The following is a 22,802-nucleotide window of genomic DNA, read 5'->3' on the forward strand; positions in this document are numbered from 1 at the left end:
GCCATATATATTTTGTTTTGTACTAATTGTAGTTTTAAGATCAGGAAGTAGGCTTGGTTGCTGGTATTTTTTAAAGAAATTTGTTGTAACTCCTCAATGCTACTGTTCTTATGATCCTTTTAAAACTTTTAAAAATAGTTTTTATGAGATTGTTTTTTTAGGATTAACAAAGGTCTTTGATTGGAAACACAATTCTAAATGTCTGCATTGGTCTAGCTGTACCTTCTTGGAAGATCATATTATGAAATGTTTTTATTATGATGTGTAATTTGTTAATGTGTATCTTTTATGGTTTGCTAAACTGAAATAAAGATGAACTGAACTGAATGATAGATCTGTGCTTTGGGTGTTACCTCTAGCTCCATGCATTTGATGCTAATTCTAGCTCTGTGCATTGGATGCTAGCTCTGTGCATTGGATGCTAGCTGGATGCTAGCTCTGTGCTTTGGATGCTACTTCTGTGCTTTGGATGCTAGCTCTAGCTCTGTACATTGGATGCTAGCTCTAGCTCTGCATTGGATGCTAGCTCTAGCTCTGTGCATTGGATGCTAGCTCTAGCTCTGTGCAGTGCATGCTAGCTCTAGCTCTGTGCATTGGAAGGTATCTCTAGCTCTGTGCATTGCATGCTAGCTCTAGCACTCTGCATTGGATGCTAGCTCTAGCTCTCTGCATTGGATGCTAGCTCTAGCTCTATGCATTGGATGTTAGCTCTAGCTCTCTGAATTGGATGCTAGCCTTGTGCATTGGATGTTAGCTCTAGCTCTGTGCCTTGGATGCTAGCTCTAGCTCTGTGCATTGGATGCTAGCTCTAGCTCTCTGCATTGGATGCTAGCTCTAGCTCTGTGCATTGAATGCTAGCTCTGTGCATTGGATGTTAGCTCTAGCTCTGTGCATTGGATGCTAGCCTTGTGCATTGGATGCTAGCTCTAGCTCTCTGCATTGAATGCTAGCTCTACCTCTGTGCATTGGATGCTAGCTCTAGCTCTGTGCATTGGATGTTAGCTCTAGCTCTCTGAATTGGATGCTAGCCTTGTGCATTGGATGCTGGTTCTAGCTCTGTGCCTTGGATGCTAGCTCTGTGCCTTGGATGCTAGCTCTAGCTCTGTGCATTAGATGCTAGCTCTGTGCATTGGAGGCTAGCTCTGTGCTTTGGAGGCTTGTTCTAGCTCTGTGCACTGGATGCTAGCTCTAGCTCTGTACATTGGATGCTAGCTGTATGCACGGGATGCTAGTTCTAGCACTGTGCCTTGGATGCCAGCTCTAGCTCTGTGCTTTGGATCCTAGCACTAGCTCTGTGCATTGGATGCTAGCTCTGTGCTTTGAATGCTAGCTCTGTGCTTTGGGTGTTAGCTCTAGCTCTGTGCATTGGATGCTAATTCTAGCTCTGTGCATTTGATGTTAGCTCTGTGCATTTGATGTTAGCTCTAGCTCTGTGCATTGGATGCTAGCTCTAGCTTTGTGCATTGGATGCTAGCTCTGTCTCTCTGCATTGGATGCTAGCTCTGTGCATTGGAAACTAGCTATAGCTCTGTGCTTTGGATGCTAGCTATGTGCATTGGATGCTAGTTCTAGCTCTGTGCTTTGGATGCTAGCTCTGTTGGAGGCTAGCTCTTTTGAATGCTAGCTCTAGCTCTGGGCATTGGATGCTAGCTCTAGCTCTGTGCATTGGAAGGTTTCTCTAGCTCTGTGCATTGGATGCTAGCTATAGCTCTGTGCATTGGATGCTAGCTTTAGCTCTGCATTGGATGCTAGCTCTAGCTCTGTGCATTGGATGCTAGCTCTAGCTCTGTGCATTGGATGCTAGCTGTAGCTCTGTGCTTTGGATCCTAGCTGTAGGTATGTGCATTGGATGTTAGCTCTGTACTCTGAATGCGAGCTCTGTCCTTTGGATATTAGCTCTAGCTTTGTGCATTGTATGCTAGCTCTAGCTCTGAGCATTCGATGCTAGCTCCAGCTCTGTGCATTGGATGTTAACTCTAGCTCTGTGCATTGGATGCTAGCTCTAGCTCTGTGCATTGGATGCTAGCGCTAGCTCTGTGCATTGGATTTTAGCTCTAGCTCTGTGCATTGGATGCTAGCTCTGTGCTTTGAATGCTAGTTCTGTGCTTTGGATGTTAGCTCTAGCTCTGTGCATTGGATCCTAGCTCTAGCTCTGTGCATTGGATGCTAGCTCTAGCTCTGTGCATTGGATCCTAGCTCTATCTCTGTGCATTGGATAGCTCTAGCTCTGTGCATTCGATCCTAGCTCTGTGCTTTGCATACTAGCTCTGTGCTTCGGATGCAAGCTCTAGCTCTGTGCATTGGATACTAACTCTAGCACTGTGCATTGCATGCTAGCTCTAGCTCTGTGCATTGGATGCTAGCTCTGTGCATTGGATGCTAGCTCTGTGCATTGGATGCTAGCTCTGTGCTTTGGATGCTAGTTCTGTGCTTTGGGTGCTAGCTCTAGCTCTGTGCATTGGATCCTAGCTCTAGTTCTATGCTTTGGATGCTAGCTCTAGCTCTGTGCATTCGAAGGTATCTATGGCTCTGTGCATTGCATGCTAGTTTAGCACTCTGCATTGGATGCTAGCTCTAGCTCTGTGCATTGGATGCTAGCTGTAGCTCTGTGCTGTGGATCCTAGCTGTAGCTATGTGCATTGGATGTTAGCTCTGTACTCTGAATGCCAGCTCTGTCCTTTGGATGTTAGCTCTAGCTTTGTGCATTGTATGCTAGCTCTAGCTCTGAGCATTGGATGCTAGCTCCAGCTCTGTGCACTGGATGTTAACTCTAGCTCTGTGCATTGGATGCTAGCTCTAGCTCTGTGCATTGGATTTTAGCTCTAGCTCTGTGCATCGGATGCTAGCTCAGTGCATTGAATGCTAGTTCTAGCTTTGTGCACTGGATGCTAGCTCTAGCTCTGATCCTTGATGCTAGCTCTAGTTCTGTGCTTTGGATGTTAGCTCTAGCTCTGTGCATTGGATCCTAGCTCTAGCTCTGTGCATTGGATGCTAGCTCTAGCTCTGTGCATTCGATCCTAGCTCTAGCTCTGTGCTTTGCATACTAGCTCTGTGCTTCGGATGCAAGCTCTAGCTCTGTGCATGGACACTAACTCTAGCACTGTGCATTGAATGCTAGCTCTAGCTCTGTGCATTGGATGCTAGCTCTGTGCATTGGATGCTAGCTCTGTGCATTGGATGATAGCTGGATGCTAGCTCTGTGCTTTGGATGCTAGCTCTGTTCATTGGATGCTAGCTCTAGCTCTGCATTGGATGCTAGCTCTAGCTCTGTGCATTGGATGCTAGCTCTAGCTCTGTGCATTGGATGCTAGCTCTAGCTCTGCATTGGATGCTAGCTCTAGCTCTGTGCATTGGAAGGTATCTCTGGCTCTGTGCATTGCATGCTAGTTCTAGCTCTGTGCACTAGATGCTAGCTCTGCGCATTGGATGCTAGCTCTAGCTTTGTGCCTTGGATGCTAGCTCTAGCTCTATGCTTTGGATCCTAGCTCTGTGCTTTGGATGCTAGCTCCAATCTTTGGATGCTAGTTCTGGCTCTGTGCATTGGATACTAGCCCTAGCACTGTGCATCAGATGCTAGCTCTAGTTCTGTGCATTGCATGTTAGCTCTACCTCTGCATTGGATGCTAGCTCTATCTCTGTGCATCGGATACTAGCTCTAGCTCTGCATTGGATTCTAGCTCTTAGGCTGCTGCATTGTTTGGCCAGGCCATTCTGAGACACATCTGGAGTTTACACTTTTACTTTTGACTTTTGCCACCACTGTCTGTAAGTCTCTGACATGTAATTGGCGTTTGTAGGAGTAAGTAGTGTCTTCTCTGCTCTTTCTCTGTCTTCCTTTCCATGACCCAATTCACATCGCGCCTCTCTTGGGAACAGTGACTTGTAAAAACATCTTTAGCAAAGATGTAAACTCCTAAACATTTACAAAAAATCTCTACTTTAATTATGTTTCTAACTACAAAGATTGCGACACAGCCCTAAGGCCACTATAAAGCACTTGATCTCACGTGTTGGGACTTGTAGGCTAGCCCAATCCCAAAACATATGGAGACTGAGTTCGGCTGGACTTAGGAATTAAATACCGGCTAAACAATTCGTGGGGAGATATTTATGCAAGTTGGTGCTTTTTGGCAAATATTTTCAAGTCTCTTCTTGCAATAGTTGTTTTTGCAGCCGCTATTTTAATGTAGAATGCTTGGACAGGTTTTACATCCACTCAGGCTTCCCTTTTGGTTTCAAACTGTTGGGCGCGTTCTCACCTCGTGCACTAACAGAGATGGGCATCCATTACACCAAGTGTAAGATAGGATGATGGTTTTGGAGCGCTGGAGTTACTCATGTGGGTAGCCTGTACTTTGGAAGGATTGGGACATGTTTAAGCAATGTACGGGCGAACCTGGAGGGTATGATTTGGAATATGTCACAATATGAAGACTATGAGAACAGCTAGCTGAGGGAATGGTCAGAATTGTCAAACAGACGAGTGGTTCTTCCTTCCAGGCAGAAGCCGACAGTTTGGGATTAGCCCATCTGAATCCAGCTAGAGACCAGCCACGTATGCGGCACACCACAGTTCATCACGGCCCCTGTTCCTTTAGAGTGTATACGTATTAATGTATACACGCGAGCCTATGTCCAGGTCACCCAGATCCATCTACCGCTGGAGACGGACACAAGTGATGAAGCATCGTGACTGAATGTTTGGATGAAGGAAAGCAGCTCATGCTGGGACTCCCTGCCCTCACATTAGCTCCTCAAGGGGGTGGAACTGATGAGATCTAAGCCTGCCAGTGATAGGTATAACTTTAACATCAAAAAAACACTCCAGTAATCCTGTTTATTATTGAATCCAGAGTTTGAGGGTGTGGAAAGATGTTGATAGTGAGATCTTTGTAGACAGTTAAGGATTGAGAACTTGGCAGCCTTTGAAGATGGAGTGTTCAGTGGGAGATCGAGGATGGGGCGTGCGGTAGAACGATAATAAATGTGAACTTTTTGTTGATTTTTATCTTGAAGGATAAAATACTTGGAACAAGTCTAAATGCTAAGAATGTGGTCCTTAGGAATCAGAAAATTTGTTTGAATTCTTGGAGCAAGAATAGGGCAGTGGAATTTAGAACATTTTTGAGAGTACACCTGTGAGGCATGATTCGCGAGTAACTGTTTGAAGGGTCCTGTGTTAGTGTGTGGTGACATCACATTCATATCTCCAACATTCCCTCGTTGCAGAAGAAAGACCTGGTGTTACTTGCAAAGAATGAGCCCCAGACGGTGGGTCCCAGCTGGAACGTCACTGTCCACGCCTATTACATCATTGCTCCGTCTTCATCATTCACCCTGATGGCCAAACCTGTGGCAACCAGAGAACTCCTCCTCCCCTGCGACTTCGCAGCGCTGCCAGAAGATCTTCCAGAGGGAGAGCTGAGAGAGATGGAGGTAAGTCGAGAGCCGGTTACTGTGGGTAGTGCTCGGTGAGAGGACGTACATGAGGACAAAGCATTTCGGGGCATATTTATGACCCCCTTTGTGTTGCTCTTGCACCACACAACGTGGAAAAAGACTGACACAAAAGAAACATGGCTCTCAATGATGGGTATTTGACGTAGGGCAGCGCAGCAAGTCACCTTCCTGCGCTGCCTTACGCTAAAGCGAAAGAGAAGGAATGCACTGTATTTGTCCAATATGGCGCATTCCTTTTATTTCCCCCAGTGCTGGCACTGTTTTTATAGCCTAGCGCCAACATTGGCACCTTTGCACCATGGTGCAAGGATGCTTCCATTGCATGTAGGATTGTTTTTGTGCAGTAAGGAGCACCTTCCTGTACAAAACCAATCCTGAGAGGTATTGTTTTCCTCTTTCTATGTGTGCTGCAGAATGCAGCTCACATGGAAAGGTGAACAAACGAGGAGAAATAAAGGGAGGCGTAAGGTTTGGCACATACCCAGGTTTACATGGTCTGGGGAAGTGTCAAAATCCTTGGGTGTTGTGGGGGAACACCCACCAAAGGGCCAATGGAACACCTCCCAAGCGCAGAGTAAGGTAACACAGCGATTTCCGCTGCCTTGCCGTACTCCATATCTATGAGGCCATTCACAGCCACGCATAGTGGCTTTGCGTGGCCTCCTAGATATGATTTCAAGATTTGTGTTGCCAGAACGTCACAAAAAGTGATGCTCCGATGGCGCAAGAGGCTCATAAATGTGTTCCCCCGATTTATGAATCCATTCAAGGCCACCACCGTCGTGTCCCTTAATGCAAAAACAAATCCTGCATGCAACGCAGGCACCCATGCACGTAACAAGTCCCTCAAGAGCAGCCTGTGACTTAACAAGTACCTCAAGAGCAGTCTGTGACTTAACAAGTACCTGAAGAGCAGCCTGCAACTTAACAAGTACCTCAAGACCAGTCTTTGACTCAACTGCTGGATACCCAGCCGGTCTTTGGGCAAACACTCTTGCGTCTCTCCTGACCTCTCCAACCCAAGGGTTGCCCTGCGTCTGCTTCATCAGCTTAAAGGCCGCAAAATAGATTGCTGTTTCAATCATTGGTTTCAGACCTTCAAACAACTGGTCATCGACCAGACCTTGATCTTAGCCCTCAACCGACCTGTATCCTGCACACCCTTTCAGGACATTTACCATGTGAACTTTCCCTCGACTGCTGAGACCTTGCTACCTGACTGATGCCCGGTGGATCTACCCCGATAGCTATAGGGGAGATGGACTGTGGATTCCCACCTCGGCTGTCACCTACCCAGCCGGACATTGGGCAGACCTTCCTTCGTCTCTCCTGCCGTTACCTTCCCCCTACACCCTTCCCTCCTACCCCATCCTACCTGGATCCTGCACACCCTTCAAAACATTTACCCTGTCAACACTCCCTCGACCGCTGAGACCTTGCTACCTGACCGTTGCCTGGTGGAGCTACCCTGATAGCTATAGGGGAGATGGGCTGTGAATTCCTTCCTCGGCCGTCACCTACCCAGCCGGACATTGGGCAGACCTTCCTTCGTCTCTGCTGCTGTTATCTCCCTCCTTCCACCTACTCCCTTCCCCCTTACCCCATCCTCCCTAATTATCCTTCCTCCATACTATTTAAACCTGTTTTGTATAACCGATGTAACCGGTAACTGTTTTTAACTGTGTAATAATGTGATTCCTAATGTAAAGCGCTCTGATACCCACGGGTCTAGCCAGTGCTTCTAGTAACTTCTAGTAACTGATGTAACGTGAAACTGATGTAATTTTGTAATTTCTGTTGGAACCTTATGTAAAGCGCTCTGATACCTCCGGGTCTAGCCAGCGCTATATAAAACACTCAAAATAAATAAATAAAATAAATAAACAAGTACCTCAAGAGCAGTCTGTGACTCAACAAGTACCTCAAGAGCAGTCTGTGACTTAACAAGTACCTCAAGAGCAGCCTGTGACTTAACCCATACCTCTGGAGTAGTCTGTGACTTAACAAGTACCTCAAGAGCAGCCTGTGACTTAACGCATACCTCTGGAGCAGTCTGTGACATAACAAGTACCTCAAGAGCAGCCTGTGACTTAACACATACCTCTGGAGCAGTCTGTGACGTAACAAGAACCTCAGGAGCAGTCTGTAACTTAACAAGTCCCTCAAGAGCAGTCTGTGACTACCTCTGGAGCAGTCTGTGACATAACAAGTACCTCAAGAGCAGCCTGTGACTTAACACATACCTCTGGAGCAGTATGTGACGTAACAAGAACCTCAAGAGCAGTCTGTAACTTAACAAGTCCTTCAAGAGCAGTCTGTGACTTAACAAGTACCTCAAGAGCAGTCTGTGACGTTACATGTACCTCAAGAGCGGCCTGTGACTTAACAAGTACCTCTAGTGCGGTCTGTGGCTTAACAAGTACCTCAAGAGCAGTCTGTGACTCAAGTTCCTCAAGAGCAGCTTGTGGCTTAACAAGTACTTTAAGAGCAGCCTGTGACTTAACGAGTACCTCAAGAGCAGTCTGTGACTTAACACGTACCTCAAGAGCAGCCTGTGACTTAACAAGTACCTCAAGAGCAGTCTGCGACTTAGCAAGTACATCGAGAGGGCCCTGTGACTTAACAAGTACCTCAAGAGCAGTCTGTGACTCAACAACGACCTCAAGAGCAGTCTGTAACTCAACAAGTACCTCAAGAGCAGTCTGTGATGTTACGTGTACCTCAAGAGCGGCCTGTGACTTAACAAGTACCTCTAGTGCGGTCTGTGGCTTAATAAGTACCTCAAGAGCAGTCTGTGACTCAACAAGTACCTCAAGAGCAGCTTGTGGCTTAACAAGAACCTTAAGAGCAGCCTGTGACTTAACAAGTACCTCAAGAGCAGCCTGTGAGTTAACAAGTACCTCAAGAGCAGTCTGTGACTTAACACGTACCTCAAGAGCAGCCTGTGACTTAGCGAGTACCTCAAGAGCAGTCTGCGACTTAGCAAGTACCTCGAGAGGAGCCTGTGACTTAACGAGTACCTCAAGAGCAGCCTGCAACTTAAAAAGTACCTCAAGAGCAGCCTGTGATTTAACAAGTACCTCAAGAGCAGTCTGCGACTTAACAAGTACCTCGAGCAGTCTGTGACTTTACAAGTACCACAAGAGCAGTCTGTGACTTAACAAGTACCTCAAGAGCAGTCAGTGACGTCATAAGTACCTCAAGAGCGGCATGTGGCTTAACAAGTACCACAAGAGCAGCCTGTGATCTAACACATACCTCAAGAGCAGCCTGTGACTTAACCCATACCTCTGGAGCAGTCTGTGGCTTAACAAGTACCTCAAGAGCAGCCTGTAACTTAACTAGACCTCAAGAGTAGCCTGTGACTTAACGAGTACCTCAAGAGCAGCCTGTGACAGGAGTACCTCAAGAGCAGCCTGTGACTTAACGCATACCTCTGGAGCAGTCTGTGACATAACAAGTACCTCAAGAGCAGCCTGTGACTTAACACATACCTCTGGAGCAGTCTGTGACGTAACAAGAACCTCAAGAGCAGTCTGTAACTTAACAAGTCCCTCAAGAGCAGTCTGTGACTACCTCTGGAGCAGTCTGTGACATAACAAGTACCTCAAGAGCAGCCTGTGACTTAACAAGTACCTCAAGAGCAGTCTGTGACTCAAGTTCCTCAAGAGCAGCTTGTGGCTTAACAAGTACTTTAAGAGCAGCCTGTGACTTAACGAGTACCTCAAGAGCAGTCTGTGACTTAACACATACCTCAAGAGCAGCCTGTGACTTAACGGGTACCTCAAGAGCAGTCTGCGACTTAGCAAGTACATCGAGAGCGCCCTGTGACTTAACAAGTACCTCAAGAGCAGTATGTGACTCAACAAGTACCTCAAGAGCAGCTGTGGCATAACAAGTACCTCAAGAGCAGCTGTGGCTTAACAAGTACCTCAAGAGCAGCCTGTGACTTAACAAGAACTTCAAGAGCAGTCTGTGACTCAACAAGTACCTCAAGAGCAGCCTGTGACATAACAAGAACCTCAAGAGCAGTCTGTGATTTAACGCATACCTCAAGAGCAGCCTGTGACTTAACAAGTACCTCAAGAGCAGTCTGTGACTTAACAAGTACCTCAAGAGCAGCCTGTGACTTAACCCATACCTCTGGAGTAGTCTGTGACTTAACAAGTACCTCAAGAGCAGCCTGTGACTTAACACATACCTCTGGAGCAGTCTGTGACATAACAAGTACCTCAAGAGCAGCCTGTGACTTAACACATACCTCTGGAGCAGTCTGTGACGTAACAAAAACCTCAAGAGCAGTCTGTAACTTAACAAGTCCCTCAAGAGCAGTCTGTGACTTAACAAGTACCTCAAGAGCAGTCTGTGACGTTACATGTACCTCAAGAGCAGCCTGTGACTTAACAAGTACCTCTAGTGCGGTCTGTGGCTTAACAAGTACCTCAAGAGCAGTCTTTGACTCAAGTTCCTCAAGAGCAGCTTGTGGCTTAACAAGTACTTTAAGAGCAGCCTGTGACTTAACGAGTACCTCAAGAGCAGTCTGTGACTTAACACATACCTCAAGAGCAGCCTGTGACTTAACGGGTACCTCAAGAGCAGTCTGCGACTTAGCAAGTACATCGAGAGCGCCCTGTGACTTAACAAGTACCTCAAGAGCAGTATGTGACTCAACAAGTACCTCAAGAGCAGCTGTGGCATAACAAGTACCTCAAGAGCAGCTGTGGCTTAACAAGTACCTCAAGAGCAGCCTGTGACTCAACAAGTACCTCAAGAGCAGCTTGTGGCTTAACAAGAACCTTAAGAGCAGCCTGTGACTTAACAAGTACCTCAAGAGCAGCCTGTGAGTTAAAAAGTACCTCAAGAGCAGTCTGTGACTTAACACGTACCTCAAGAGCAGCCTGTGACTTAGCGAGTACCTCAAGAGCAGTCTGCGACTTAGCAAGTACCTCAAGAGCAGCCTGTGACTTAACACATACCTCTGGAGCAGTCTGTGACGTAACAAGATTCTCAAGAGCAGTCTGTAACTTAACACATACCTCTGGAGCAGTCTGTGACGTAACAAGAACCTCAAGAGCAGTCTGTAACTTAACAAGTCCCTCAAGAGCAGTCTGTGACTACCTCTGGAGCAGTCTGTGACATAACAAGTACCTCAAGAGCAGCCTGTGACTTAACACATACCTCTGGAGCAGTCTGTGACGTAACAAGAACCTCAAGAGCAGTCTGTAACTTAACAAGTCCCTCAAGAGCAGTCTGTGACTTAACAAGTACCTCAAGAGCAGTCTGTGACGTTACATGTACCTCAAGAGCAGCCTGTGACTTAACAAGTACCTCTAGTGCGGTCTGTGGCTTAACAAGTACCTCAAGAGCAGTCTGTGACTCAAGTTCCTCAAGAGCAGCTTGTGGCTTAACAAGTACTTTAAGAGCAGCCTGTGACTTAACGAGTACCTCAAGAGCAGTCTGTGACTTAACACGTACCTCAAGAGCAGCCTGTGACTTAACGGGTACCTCAACAGCAGTCTGCGACTTAGCAAGTACATCGAGAGCGCCCTGTGACTTAACAAGTACCTCAAGAGCAGTATGTGACTCAACAAGTACCTCAAGAGCAGCTGTGGCATAACAAGTACCTCAAGAGCAGCTTGTGGCTTAACAAGTACCTTAAGAGCAGCCTGTGACTTAACAAGTACCTCAAGAGCAGTCTGTGACTTAACAAGTCCCGCAAGAGCAGTCAGTGATGTCACAGGTACCTCAAGAGCAGCATGTGGCTTAACAAGTACCACAAAAGCAGCCTGTGACTTAACACATACCTCAAAAACAGCCTGTGACTTAAGCCATACCTTTGGAGCAGTCTGTGGCTTAACAAGTACTTCAAGAAAGTCTGCGACTTAACGCAGGGGCGGCTGGTGACATTTCAAAGTGGAGAGGCGTAAAAGTTGGGGATGACTTTTACTTAGCAAGCGAGTGAGCCCGACTAATATAAGGGCAGTTCGAAGTGGTCCTACCCCTGAGAAAACTTTTTTAAAAGTTATGTTTGAAAACTAATTTTAATAAAGAATTGGAGAGAAAGGAAGAAGGTATGGAAAGCAATAGTGAATGTGAAGTCTTCAAATAGACACATTAAAGATCACCCCCTAGATCTTAGTGCATTGAATAAGTTCAGCAGTTATTTGAGCATGCAGATTTCAACGATGCAACCAGTACGTTTTTTTATTCTCTTACCTAAACACACTGCTGTCTCTGCACTCAATCTAGTTGGTGACATACTGTCCAAGAGATGGAAGGCTGGGGGTGGTGCTAGGTCTTAGACTGCATCTCTGCAGGGGCTGCTTTTAACTACTCTCACCTGAGATGCTGCCACGGTTCTGTGCATTACTAAGGTGGCAAGGCTTCAGCATCATTAGGGACCTGTTGCACCTGACACTCTGAGGACCCGGGCATGAAATGTGTGGTCATTGACACCATCACACTATTCTTCCATAACAGCTGTTCAAATGTTGTGCTATCTTCTGCTGCCCTTGTAAACCAAACAAGAAAAACATAGTTTTGTTCTTTTAGCCTCTTTCAGATGCATGCATCGCAGTGGCTCAGCATATACCAGTGTTTTTAACTATAACAGGGCCACTATACATTTCTTGACTGCGTTCTGTTGCAAATCACATAGCGGCACATAGCTCCACATCAGTTACAAGGAAAAACTAGAAGACCCTTTTCTGCTGTAAAGCGCATAGACTCGCGTAGTGCTCCACCTAAGTTACTGACAACTAGGAAAAACGTGAAGACCGTGTTCTACTATAAAGCGCAAAGATGCACGCACAGCCACACCAAAGTTACTAACAACGAGGTAAAAATGAAACTAAAAATAGCCCAAGAGAAACCCTTAGCTCCAGGATTCGGCTAGGTGTAGGGAAAATATTACTGTAATTGTTTTGTCCTCCAATCCCTGATGCAGTCGTGGCTTGCGGGTGGAGGGTGGGGTGTTGCGCCGGGGGAGGGGGGGGGGGGGTTAAAATAAATAAACAAATCCTTATTCTACCTGATGTCCTGAGCAGGTCCGCGCCGCCTCGGGTCCGTTCCATTGGTGCCAACATCCACTCTCAGGCTCTCAGCCAGTCCTGGCGCTGCTGGCATTTAGGGCACGGTTACTGCTCGCCCGCCTGCCCATTAGGAGACCGAGGTTTGAGCCTTTGCTCAACCCTCGCTCTCCTGCTCAACCCTCGCTCTCCTAATGGGCATGCGCCAGCCAGAGCAGACACTAGTGCGCATGACTGGGCACGGCGCGAAAATTCGCCGACCTTCCCCACTCATGCGCACTTGTGCTGCTGCCTGTTGCCCTTGGTCCGTCTGACAATCATGTCAGTTAACATGACGCCGGACCGCCCACCCCCTTCAGACTCTGAAGGGCGTGGGCGGTCCGACGTCATGCTGACTGAAATGATTGTCAGTTCTCCCTCGGCGTCTTTGAATTTAAGTAAACTGATTCAGTTTACTTAAGTTCAATAACGCCGAGGGAGCTGCGGGCAAGGGGGCTACGCCCTAATGGACGCACCGCGGCTCTTAACAAGTACATCTAGAGCAGTCTATGATTTTACAGGTACATCTATAGCGGTCTGTTATAATCTGAGCTGTGAGAAGTCCAACAGTCCTTAACAAGTACCTCAGCAGCTGTCTGTGATTGTCAGAGGTTGGAAGAGTGTTCTGAATGAACGTAGGTACTGCAGGAGCTGTTTATAGGAGACTGAGACGTGGCAAGTCTAAATGTCCTCAGCAAGTGTGAAGCTGTCTGTGATAGTCCAAAGTGTGGGCAGGAGTATGAATGTCCTCTATTAGACCTTCGGGAGCTGTCTCTGATAGTCAACGGTGCGAGGAGGTTTCGGAAGCGGCTGATACTTGTGTTGATGGTGTTGGTAGAGGCTGCTAATGTGACAAGCATGTCCTGTCCTGCAGAGGAATTTCTTGGGAAGACAGATTCTTAACCAAACATTGTCTTCTCTTATGTTTAGATTATTCTCAACAGTTTAGAAGTAGACCAAACTTACAATCCCCTGCAATTGCAAAACAACTTGTACAAACACCTGCGAAGCCTCCTTGCCAGAGCTCCACCGTGCCGACAGCAAGGCGCATCGCAAGCTGCGCTGCGAGAGCAGCGCCCCCATCCCAGACAAGTAAAAATACAATTTTCATCCTCTCGTTACCTTTCAACCTCTGTTTTCTTCCTGTCCACTCTTTATTTGCTTCCTTTACTTTCATTTTTTTTCTTTCTTCCTTTCTTTGCTTCTTGTTTCTCTCATCATCTTACATCACCCATTTCCATTCTCGCTGTCCTGTACTTTTTTGTTTCCTTCTTTTATTTCGAATTTCCTCCTTGTATTTTCAATGTTTTCCCATATTTCCTTGCATCTCTAATTTCCTTGCTTATTTTTTACTTTTCTTCTTCAACGCATTCCTTTTTATTTATAAACTCTTCTGAGTTGCACCTCATGGGTAAATGTTCAGTAACACCCGCTGAAAGTGTCCCCAGCATAGACACCAAGTCTTCCTATATTTCCTATCACAGCTTCTGGCTCTGCATAGTGTCTCTTCTGCCTTGGCACAGTCCCTAGAGCTTGTGGTGGGTTGCGTCACATCCAGTAACATGCAACATCTCATTTTAGCCAGAGTGCTGTACTCATGAGTGTCCCCAATCCCCCTTCTATAATGCAAGCATTGCTAGTTTAGACTCTGCCACTACCACTGCCAATGTGTAGCGTGCCACCACTGGGCATTCCCATATTGTGTGGAAAAAGTTACCAAGAGCAGAATTGCATCGGGGGCAGTACAAACTGCGTTGTTTTGCCTTTCGCCAGAGTTCTGATTTATTCAAAAAGTATTCAGCAATCAACTGCTGGAATGGCTTCATATGGTTTTTGATCCAAATGTCTCCTAACTTTGACATCCCAATCAAGTCCCGGGCTTTGAATTCCCTGGGGTCGGTCACCAGTGCCAGCCACGTACCGTGCCACCGAAGGTCTCACCTGTCAGGGTTTTGTACCATTTAAGGTGCTTAAAGGTCTGTTGCCAACAAGTGAGTAAAGATTTAGGATCTGATATAGATCTCGGCAGACGGGTTGCTCCATCACAACAGAGATGGATATCCTGTGCGTCTAAATATAAATCCTATTCTATCCTATGGGGTTTTCCTTTGACAAACGGGATAGCCGTCGCCCTCGTGACAGAGTAACCCATCCGTCGAGATCTAAATCAGGAACTAAGTCATCGAAGGATATCTGTGAAGCATAGTAGAGCAATATGGCAAGACCTCCAGATCAAACTCCTGGGGAGTATCAACCTCCAGTTGGAAGGATAAGTCACCTCTCTCTCCAAAAATCCAATCATTGATAGTGATAAGTTGGGACGGCCAATAGTATAGACACATGTCTGCAATTCCAAATCTGCCATCATGAGGCACCTGCACGCACCTAAAGAACGATACCCTGGAAAGCACCCGCGCCCATAAGAATTTTACCAGAGTAGACCGAAAATCTGAGAAAGGTTTGGTGGGATTGTGTTTAGGTAATTCAGAAGTACATATATAGAGCAGTGTTTTTTTAAAAGCGCTACTTTCGTACGGACCATGTCTTCCACTACAGAGTTCCCATTAATTTATGTTTGAAAACTTGTTTTTTGAACCTGCAACAAGTGATGAACTGTGATTCCATCAAAGGCACATTGGTAGCATTTGCTTCTGTTCTGTGAATGCGCCATGAAGTTATGATAAGCGGGGTCGTGCAAATCACATTCAGATTTAGAAATGTTTCCAGGATGCCTTAAACACTTTGACTATTCCCACTCATGATTCCATTATTTCATTTATTTTAAACACTTGTTTTTAAGGTTCTTTATTTTAGCTTTAGTTTATCAAACACATAAATTCCAGACTCCATATTGTGCTAGCCAAGCCTCCATGTCCTGCTTGATCATTGGCCTGTCTGCCTTTGACCTAAACAACGTCTGTCCTTATCTTTTGCAGAACTTGTGAAAGCGTTAAGTCATCCATACCATGACTTTGATAAACACCTAAGATGACATAAGTCTGAGACAAATTCCCAGTTATCTGTGTCCCCAGGTCAGGCAGTGGATAAAGATGACACAAATGATTACAGGCGTATTACAGAATTTTCCTTGTCCTGATTTTTAGAATTGGGGGTCTCTAGTTGGCACAGGTAGGTACTTGTGACAAATAGGGGCCCTCTCCTCCATTCAGGCTGAGGGGGAACACTCCTAAAATAACCCCTGCTCACCCCCTTGGTAGCTTGGCACGAGCAGACAGGCTTATCTCAGAGGCAGTGTGTAAAGCATTTGTAAACACATACAGTAATCAAGTGACAACACTACAAATGGACACGACACAGGTTGTATATTTATAAAAATAAGTATCTTTTATATAGAGTTACCACAAGACCATAAACGACAAAAATAATCCACAATACTATTAGAAATCAAGAGTTCTTGTTAAAAATGCTTAAATCAAAGTACTATGCGAGTCGGTAGCCCTGTCCAGCTACAGCGTTGCTGAAATAACACAGAGTTTAACAAATCCAGCGGACTGCGTCAGTCTAGGCCCACTCAAATGTCGACAGACTCAGTCACAGTACCTTTTAATTGAGGCGTTTGTCGCGGTGCAGAAAAGAAAGCGTTGCAGGACGCGTTGTCCCTCGAAGCGGTGCAGACAATGGCCTGTTGACGGAGTCGGTGGGTCCGAGGCGTACGTTGCAGGGCGAGAAGGTGCTTCGATGCGGTGCTTGCAGCTTGCGGTGCGGCGACAGAGCCGGATTGCGGGAGCTGGCGTCAATCAGTCCGGACAGGGGTACGAGTCGGGCGTCGGCCTTCACGAACTGGTGCCAGGATTGTGTTCTCGCACAGACACAATCTCCTTGCCTGTGTGTTAGAAATAGCTGGTGCGCTATTCCAAACAGACAACAAATCCTGCTGTCCCTGGTGTGTGTACATCAAGCGATAAGGTTATTTATTTATCTGCTAGAACTACCGTACCGCCTAGAGAAAGCACAGTGCGGGTGTTAAGGGCTACAAATTGTGATGTCACAATTTTTCCCTGTTGTTTTCACTGTGCATGAAAAAGCTTAGCTGCTATTCATTCTTACCTTCTGTGATGTTCGCTAACAATATTTAGTGTACTAGGTTCAGGAGTCTTAAAATAACATTGTTAAAATAAATATGTTTATTTATTTGAAAAGTTTTATAAAGCGCGAACATGACCCTTACGGGTATCAGAGCGCTGTACAAAGTGGCGAAATCAAGAGTAAAACAACACAATGAAACAAATGAGGTCGTTAAACAACCACAAGGTCAAAAAAGAGGGAAACATTCAAGGACAAAGGGGCACGGGGAGTCAGCCAGTCTGGAGGGACCAGTACAGTTTCAGAAGGTCAATTGAACAAGATAGCAAGAGAACAGAAAAACATATTACAATTTGAACAAACGGCATAAAATAGTATCAAAACCGGAGGAAGAGGCGTATTGAGATGGTAACAAGGACCCCCCAGCATGCAGTGCACTCGGACTCCTAGAGTGTTTCAGAGCTGAGTTTGCCGTGGGGTACACATGGCTCAAGAGAGGTAACATATAGCTCCTCCCTCAGATGGAGATGGTGTACTAATCACCCATCATTGTCTTGAATTCACATTATCACGGCCAGTATATCCATCTGATTCATTTCTTGACTCAATGCAGAGTGACTTGAATTTTCTACTGGTCCTGAAGAATGCTTAAGAACTCCGGCTGGAGTCTATTGAAGGCAGAAACATGTTTACTACTAAGGGGGTATATTTGCTCTAAACGCCCAGTCCTCTTCTTTTTTAACCCTAACCAAGGGTACCATTGGCTAAATATATTGGGTCCCCTGAGATAGTTTTAACCTTTCACTTGTTTTGTTTTGTACTCTGCCCCTCACTCACACTTCTCAGTGGCATCCCCCTTTTAAAAACACCTCAGCTCCTCTCCACCTACTTTGTTTGATGGAGAGTTATAGCCCACACCCGGGACCTTGCGGCCCCGGTGTGAGGAGGGAGCCCCATGATGTAGCGTCATCCTCGGGTGAGTGAGAGTTCTCGTCCTTATAAAGAAACACTTTTCCTTATCAAACAAAACCCCAGGATTTTGGAGATCGTATCTTTTGTGAGTCTCATCTAATGCTGTTGATGGTCATTCAAGATTGAAATGCATATTCCATTTCTAGTGGTCCTTGAGTGTGTAACTCATTAATGAACAATAGTTTGGATTACCACTGCTCCCTGTTAGGAACCCAGAAACACCGAACCCACCTAGGCAGGTATGCTCAGTGGGTTTTGTGGGCTGCAATAACGTGGACTTTCACACTCAAGCATTGGTGCACTGGCCCAAGTTCAGGCATTCGTGGTGAAAGTCAAACCTTGTACAGTTCAGCCATAGACCTAGTTTACACAACAAACATTGCCAATTACTGAGAAGGATAGATTTAAGCATGCTTCCAAGTGTGTCTTCGTATGGCACATGAGCAGAGCAAAGTTCAAGTCCCAGCCCCGGTTAGGATCTATGGAAATATGTAGTCCCAGCATGCATGAAGATATCTTGTGCCTGTTGAAGTTGGGTACTAGTTGGCTTGTCTGGATTGGTACATATGTTAACTTTGACCAGTTGACCTGGAGACCAGATGCGCCTTCATTAGTTGCATCAATCTCGCGATCCAGTTCTCCAGCCTCTGGACATGTAAGAGCAGATCGGCAGTGTATAACAGTATTCTATCTTCATGTCCATTACTTTCTGAAACTCTTTATTGATTTCTTGAGGCGGCAGTGCTGCACATGGGTGGAAAAGAGAGGTACACAGGTACCTACACATATGATAGAATCTCAGATTTTGATGGTGTGGAAGACGGGAAATGGTGAATGGGTATGTACAAAACATGATATTTCCCACTGAGGCATCCAGTGGGTTATCTTGGCACAGTCTGGCTGGTGCTACTCAGTGAGGTGGACGGTACAACTGTGGTTTTTCCCACAGAGATACTGCTCAAAGGCGACTCTAAAGATGGGCTTTGAAACCGTTGCCGTCCTTACATTTCGCAGAGGTAGTGCTCAAAGGCGACTCTAAAGACGGACTGTTAAACTGTTGTGGTCCTTACATTATGCAGAGGTAGTACTCAAAGGCTATTCTAAAGGAGGCTGTGAAGCTGTTGTGGTTATTACATGACGATGATGTAGGTCTTGGGAGCCATTCTGAAGATGGGATGTTAAGTTGTGGTTCTTATGGTGCACAGAGGTAGTGGAGGTTCACCATGTATCTGTCGGGGCTCTTATGGTATGTAGAATGCATATTGATGGCTGTTACGAGGGTTTGCTGTGAAAAAGTCATGCATCTATGTAGAAGTGGCTTTTGAGCACCAAGTCAACAGCTTTGATTGTGAGCCCACGATTGATGTACTGTGAGCCCACGATTGATGTTCTGTGAGCCCACGATGCTTGTACAGTGAGCCCACGACTGATGTACTGTGAGCCCACGACTGATGTACTGTGAGCCCACAATTGATGTACTGTGAGTCCACAATTGATGTACTGTGAGCCCACGATTAATGTACTGTGAGCCCACGATTGATGTACTGTGAGCCCACAATTGATGTACTGTGAGCCCACAATTGATGTACTGTGAGCCCACAATTGATGTACTGTGAGCCCACGATTGATGTACTGTGAGCCCACGATGCTTGTACTGTGAGCCCACGACTGATGTACTGTGAGCCCACGACTGATGTACTGTGAGCCCACAATTGATGTACTGTGAGCCCACAATTGATGTACTGTGAGCCCACGATTGATGTACTGTGAGCCCACGATTGATGCACTGTGAGCCCACGGTTGACGTACTGTGAGTCCACAATTGATGTACTGTGAGCCCACAATTGATGTACTGTGAGCCCACAATTGATGTACTGTGAGCCCACGATTGATGTACAGTGAGCCCACGATGCTTGTACTGTGAGCCCACGACTGATGTACTGTGAGCCCACGATTGATGTACTGTGAGCCCACGATTGATGTACTGTGAGCCCACGATTGATGTACTGTGAGTCCACAATTGATGTACTGTGAGCCCACGATTGATGTACTGTGAGCCCACGATTGATGTACTGTGAGCCCACGATGCTTGTACTGTGAGCCCACGACTGATGTACTGTGAGCCCACGATTGATGTACTGTGAGCCCACGATTGATGTACTGTGAGCCCACAATTGATGTACTGTGAGCCCACAATTGATGTACTGTGAGCCCACGATTGATGTACTGTGAGCCCACGATTGACGCACTGTGAGCCCACGGTTGACGTACTGTGAGTCCACAATTGATGTACTGTGAGCCCACGATTAATGTACTGTGAGCCCACGATTGATGTACTGTGAGCCCACGATTGATGTACTGTGAGCCCACTTAGTGGGGGATCAAGTGTGCTCAGGAGAAAATAATTGGTCAAAGTCTTCACTCAGTGTGAGGTGGGCGCAGAACTTCTTGATGAATCGTAGGATGTAATGAGCAGGTGTTGAGATGAAGAACTTGGACAGGTGCGCATGACTATTGAAATGATTAGGTCTTTTCTTCACCTCATAGGAGCTTCCTTCTGTTATATTGTGTATATTTGTAAAGCGCACTATCACCCACAAGAATATCTTGGTGCTAAGCAGGTGTGTGTGCCTAGCCCTGCCTAGGGTAGTTTGGGTAATCACCCATAAGGGTATCCTGGTGCCAAGCAGGTGTGTGTGTCTAGCCCTGCCTAGGGTAGGTTGGTTAATGGAAGAGCCAGAATTTCAGCTTCTTGTGGAATTCAAGAGAGAAGGGTCTCTGATGTGAGATGTGAGGTTGCTCCACACTTTAGGAGAGTTGTCAGAGAATGCCCCCTGATCTGGTTCTGTGTATGCATGCGATGTGTGTGAGTAGGAGCAATGCAGAGTGGAGGTGTCTGGGTGGTTGGTGGAAGGAGATAAGACGGTTCAGGTAGGTGGGGCCTACGTTTTGTAGTGCCTTAAATGTGTTTGTGGGGAGTTTGAAATGAGAGTGTTTGTGTGTCGAGAGCCAGTGGAACTCCCTGAGGTGTGGTGTGATGTGAGTTCTATGTGCTAGGTTGAGGATGAGGCTGGCTTTCAAGATCTGGATGGTTTACAGTCTTTTGGTGAGTTGCTTCGTTATCCCGGCATAGAGGGTGTTCTCGTAGTCCAACTTGCTGATGACTAGGTCTCTGGTGTTTCTTGGGAGCCATTGGAAGATCTTCCTCAGCATCTTCAGGGTGAGTAACCAGGTTGCAGTTACGGCATTGACCTTTGCGTTCATGTCTAGTTTGTTGTCTATGATCAGTCCATGGTTCCTGGTGTGGGTGCTAGGTGTGGGTCTGAAGTTAGCCAGCCACCAGTTGGAGTCCCTTGGTGAGTTGTTCTTGCCAAAGATCACTACTTCTGTCTTGTCGGCGTTGGCTTTCATTCAGTTAACGACTTTGGTCATGCAGGTGGTGAACTTATTTCTCTTGTTGGGGGTCTTAGTCCTTAGTTCCTTCTCCTTACTTCAGCCTATGCCCCATTTGCTTCTCTCTTAGGACTTATTTTTTCCTTCAAGGTTCTTACTTGTGCCCCTCTTCTTCTGCACCTTTATGTCTCCTCTTAGCCACAACCTTTGCTACTTAGATCCTTCTTTCTCCTTTTAGGTCCTTCCTTCTCCTCATGAGTCCTTGTTTCCCCCAAAGACAATTTTTCTCCTATTAGGTCAATTCTTTGGCTCCTAGGTCCTTCCTTAACCACCAGGTCTTTTCTTTGACTCTTAAGTCTTAATGCCCCTCCTAGGTCCTTCCTTTACCTTGTTTCTCTCTTTGGCTCTGTATTCTCATCTTAAATTGTCCCTTGATCTCTTAGGCCCTTTCTTCTTAATCTTAGGACTTTTCTTCTTTTCTTACGTTCTCCTTTCCCCTTTTTGCGCCATTCACTTTCCCACTTATATCATTCTTTTCTCTCCTTGATATATTTCTTCTTCCTTGATCTTTCATTTTTTAATTGTTTCTTTCCTTTACTTGTTTCCTTTCATCTTTAATCATTCACTTCTTTGAGATCTAGGGCCTCATTTACGAGCTTTTGACGTCGGGCAGTGCCACAAGTCACTGTGCTGCGCTCGCCTGCATCGAAAGAAAAGGGCAGGAATGTGCCATAGTTACGAGACATGGCGCATTCCTGTCCTTCTCCCCTGCGCCGGCGCACAATGGGCTGCCGTGCACAATGGGCTGCCATGCACAATGGGCTGCCATGCACAATGTGCCGCCATGCACAATGGGCCGCCATGCACAATGGGCTGCCGTGCACAATGGGCTGCCGTGCACAATGGGCTGCCGTGCACAATGGGCTGCCGTGCACAATGGGCTGCCGTGCACAATGGGCTGCCGTGCACAATGGGCTGCTGTGCACAATGGGCTGCCATGCACCAACGCTCCGTTGTAGGAAAGGTTGTTGAAAACATTCAATGGAGGCGTTGTCCTCCTTCTATTGTTATTATTATTAACAGACATTTATAAAGCACAAACATTCACCTAGCAGGTATCATTGTGCTGTCTTACAGACTGAAAACGCAACCAACCTCCCTATGTCACGGATGTCCAAGCTCCTCAGGATCAGGGTGATGCTCATATGGGTCCACCTCCTGATTTCCCCACACTCTGACTATACAAACGTTTACAGAGCATAGAGGTAATCAAGCGAGGGATAGGGTAGGGAAGGGACCGCAAGGGAAGGGATACCTAAAACGAGAGAAACACACAGGTTAGCAAAATATCATTCCCTGACTACTCTCATTTCATTCTCACTAAGACCTTTTCGTACCATCAGCCTTCTCTCTTCCTGGGTGTGCTTATCGTAAGATGCGTCTCTCACCAATGGGAAGCACCTTCCTAACCCCTTATAAAGCATAGAAAATCTTGGCCAGCTTCAGGCATCAAGAAACAGGAAGAACGAAAACCCCCCACAGGGGTGTCAAAACGATGCTACAAAGTTTTAGTGCTGGTTATGAGAATGTACAACACGGGAAACAGTAGATTCCTTCGCCAATGTTTTACACACCACAGACCCTTGTAAATAGTCATGAATAAAGGCCTCTTGAGTCAGTTGACGAAAGGCATCACTGCCCGTCGCATCACTGCCCGTCCCAGTGTTAGCAAAAGAAAAAAACAAGCCTCTTTACTTCCTCACCGGAAGCCTAGAGGCGGTAACCAAATGTATCTAGAAAATGGGAAATAACTTCTCTCAACCTCCGATCCGGATGTCAAGAGGCTTACCACTCAGGTTCTCGGCA

The 22,802-nt window shown here is 46.3% G+C and overlaps 1 protein-coding gene across 1 annotated transcript in view; it reads left to right on the forward strand.

Annotated features, from left to right (window-relative positions):
- The window catches only part of M1AP (meiosis 1 associated protein), a 344,775-nt gene that overhangs the window by 301,927 nt on the left and 20,046 nt on the right, over positions 1-22,802 (forward strand). Inside the window, exon 8 of the mRNA XM_085642984.1 lies at positions 5,230-5,436. Coding sequence (XP_085499110.1) covers positions 5,230-5,436 — 207 coding nt within the window. The remainder of the gene's footprint in view (positions 1-5,229; positions 5,437-22,802) is intronic.

Source organism: Triturus cristatus, chromosome 2_2, assembly GCF_964204655.1.
Source record: "Triturus cristatus chromosome 2_2, aTriCri1.1, whole genome shotgun sequence".
Lineage (NCBI taxonomy): Eukaryota > Metazoa > Chordata > Amphibia > Caudata > Salamandridae > Triturus > Triturus cristatus.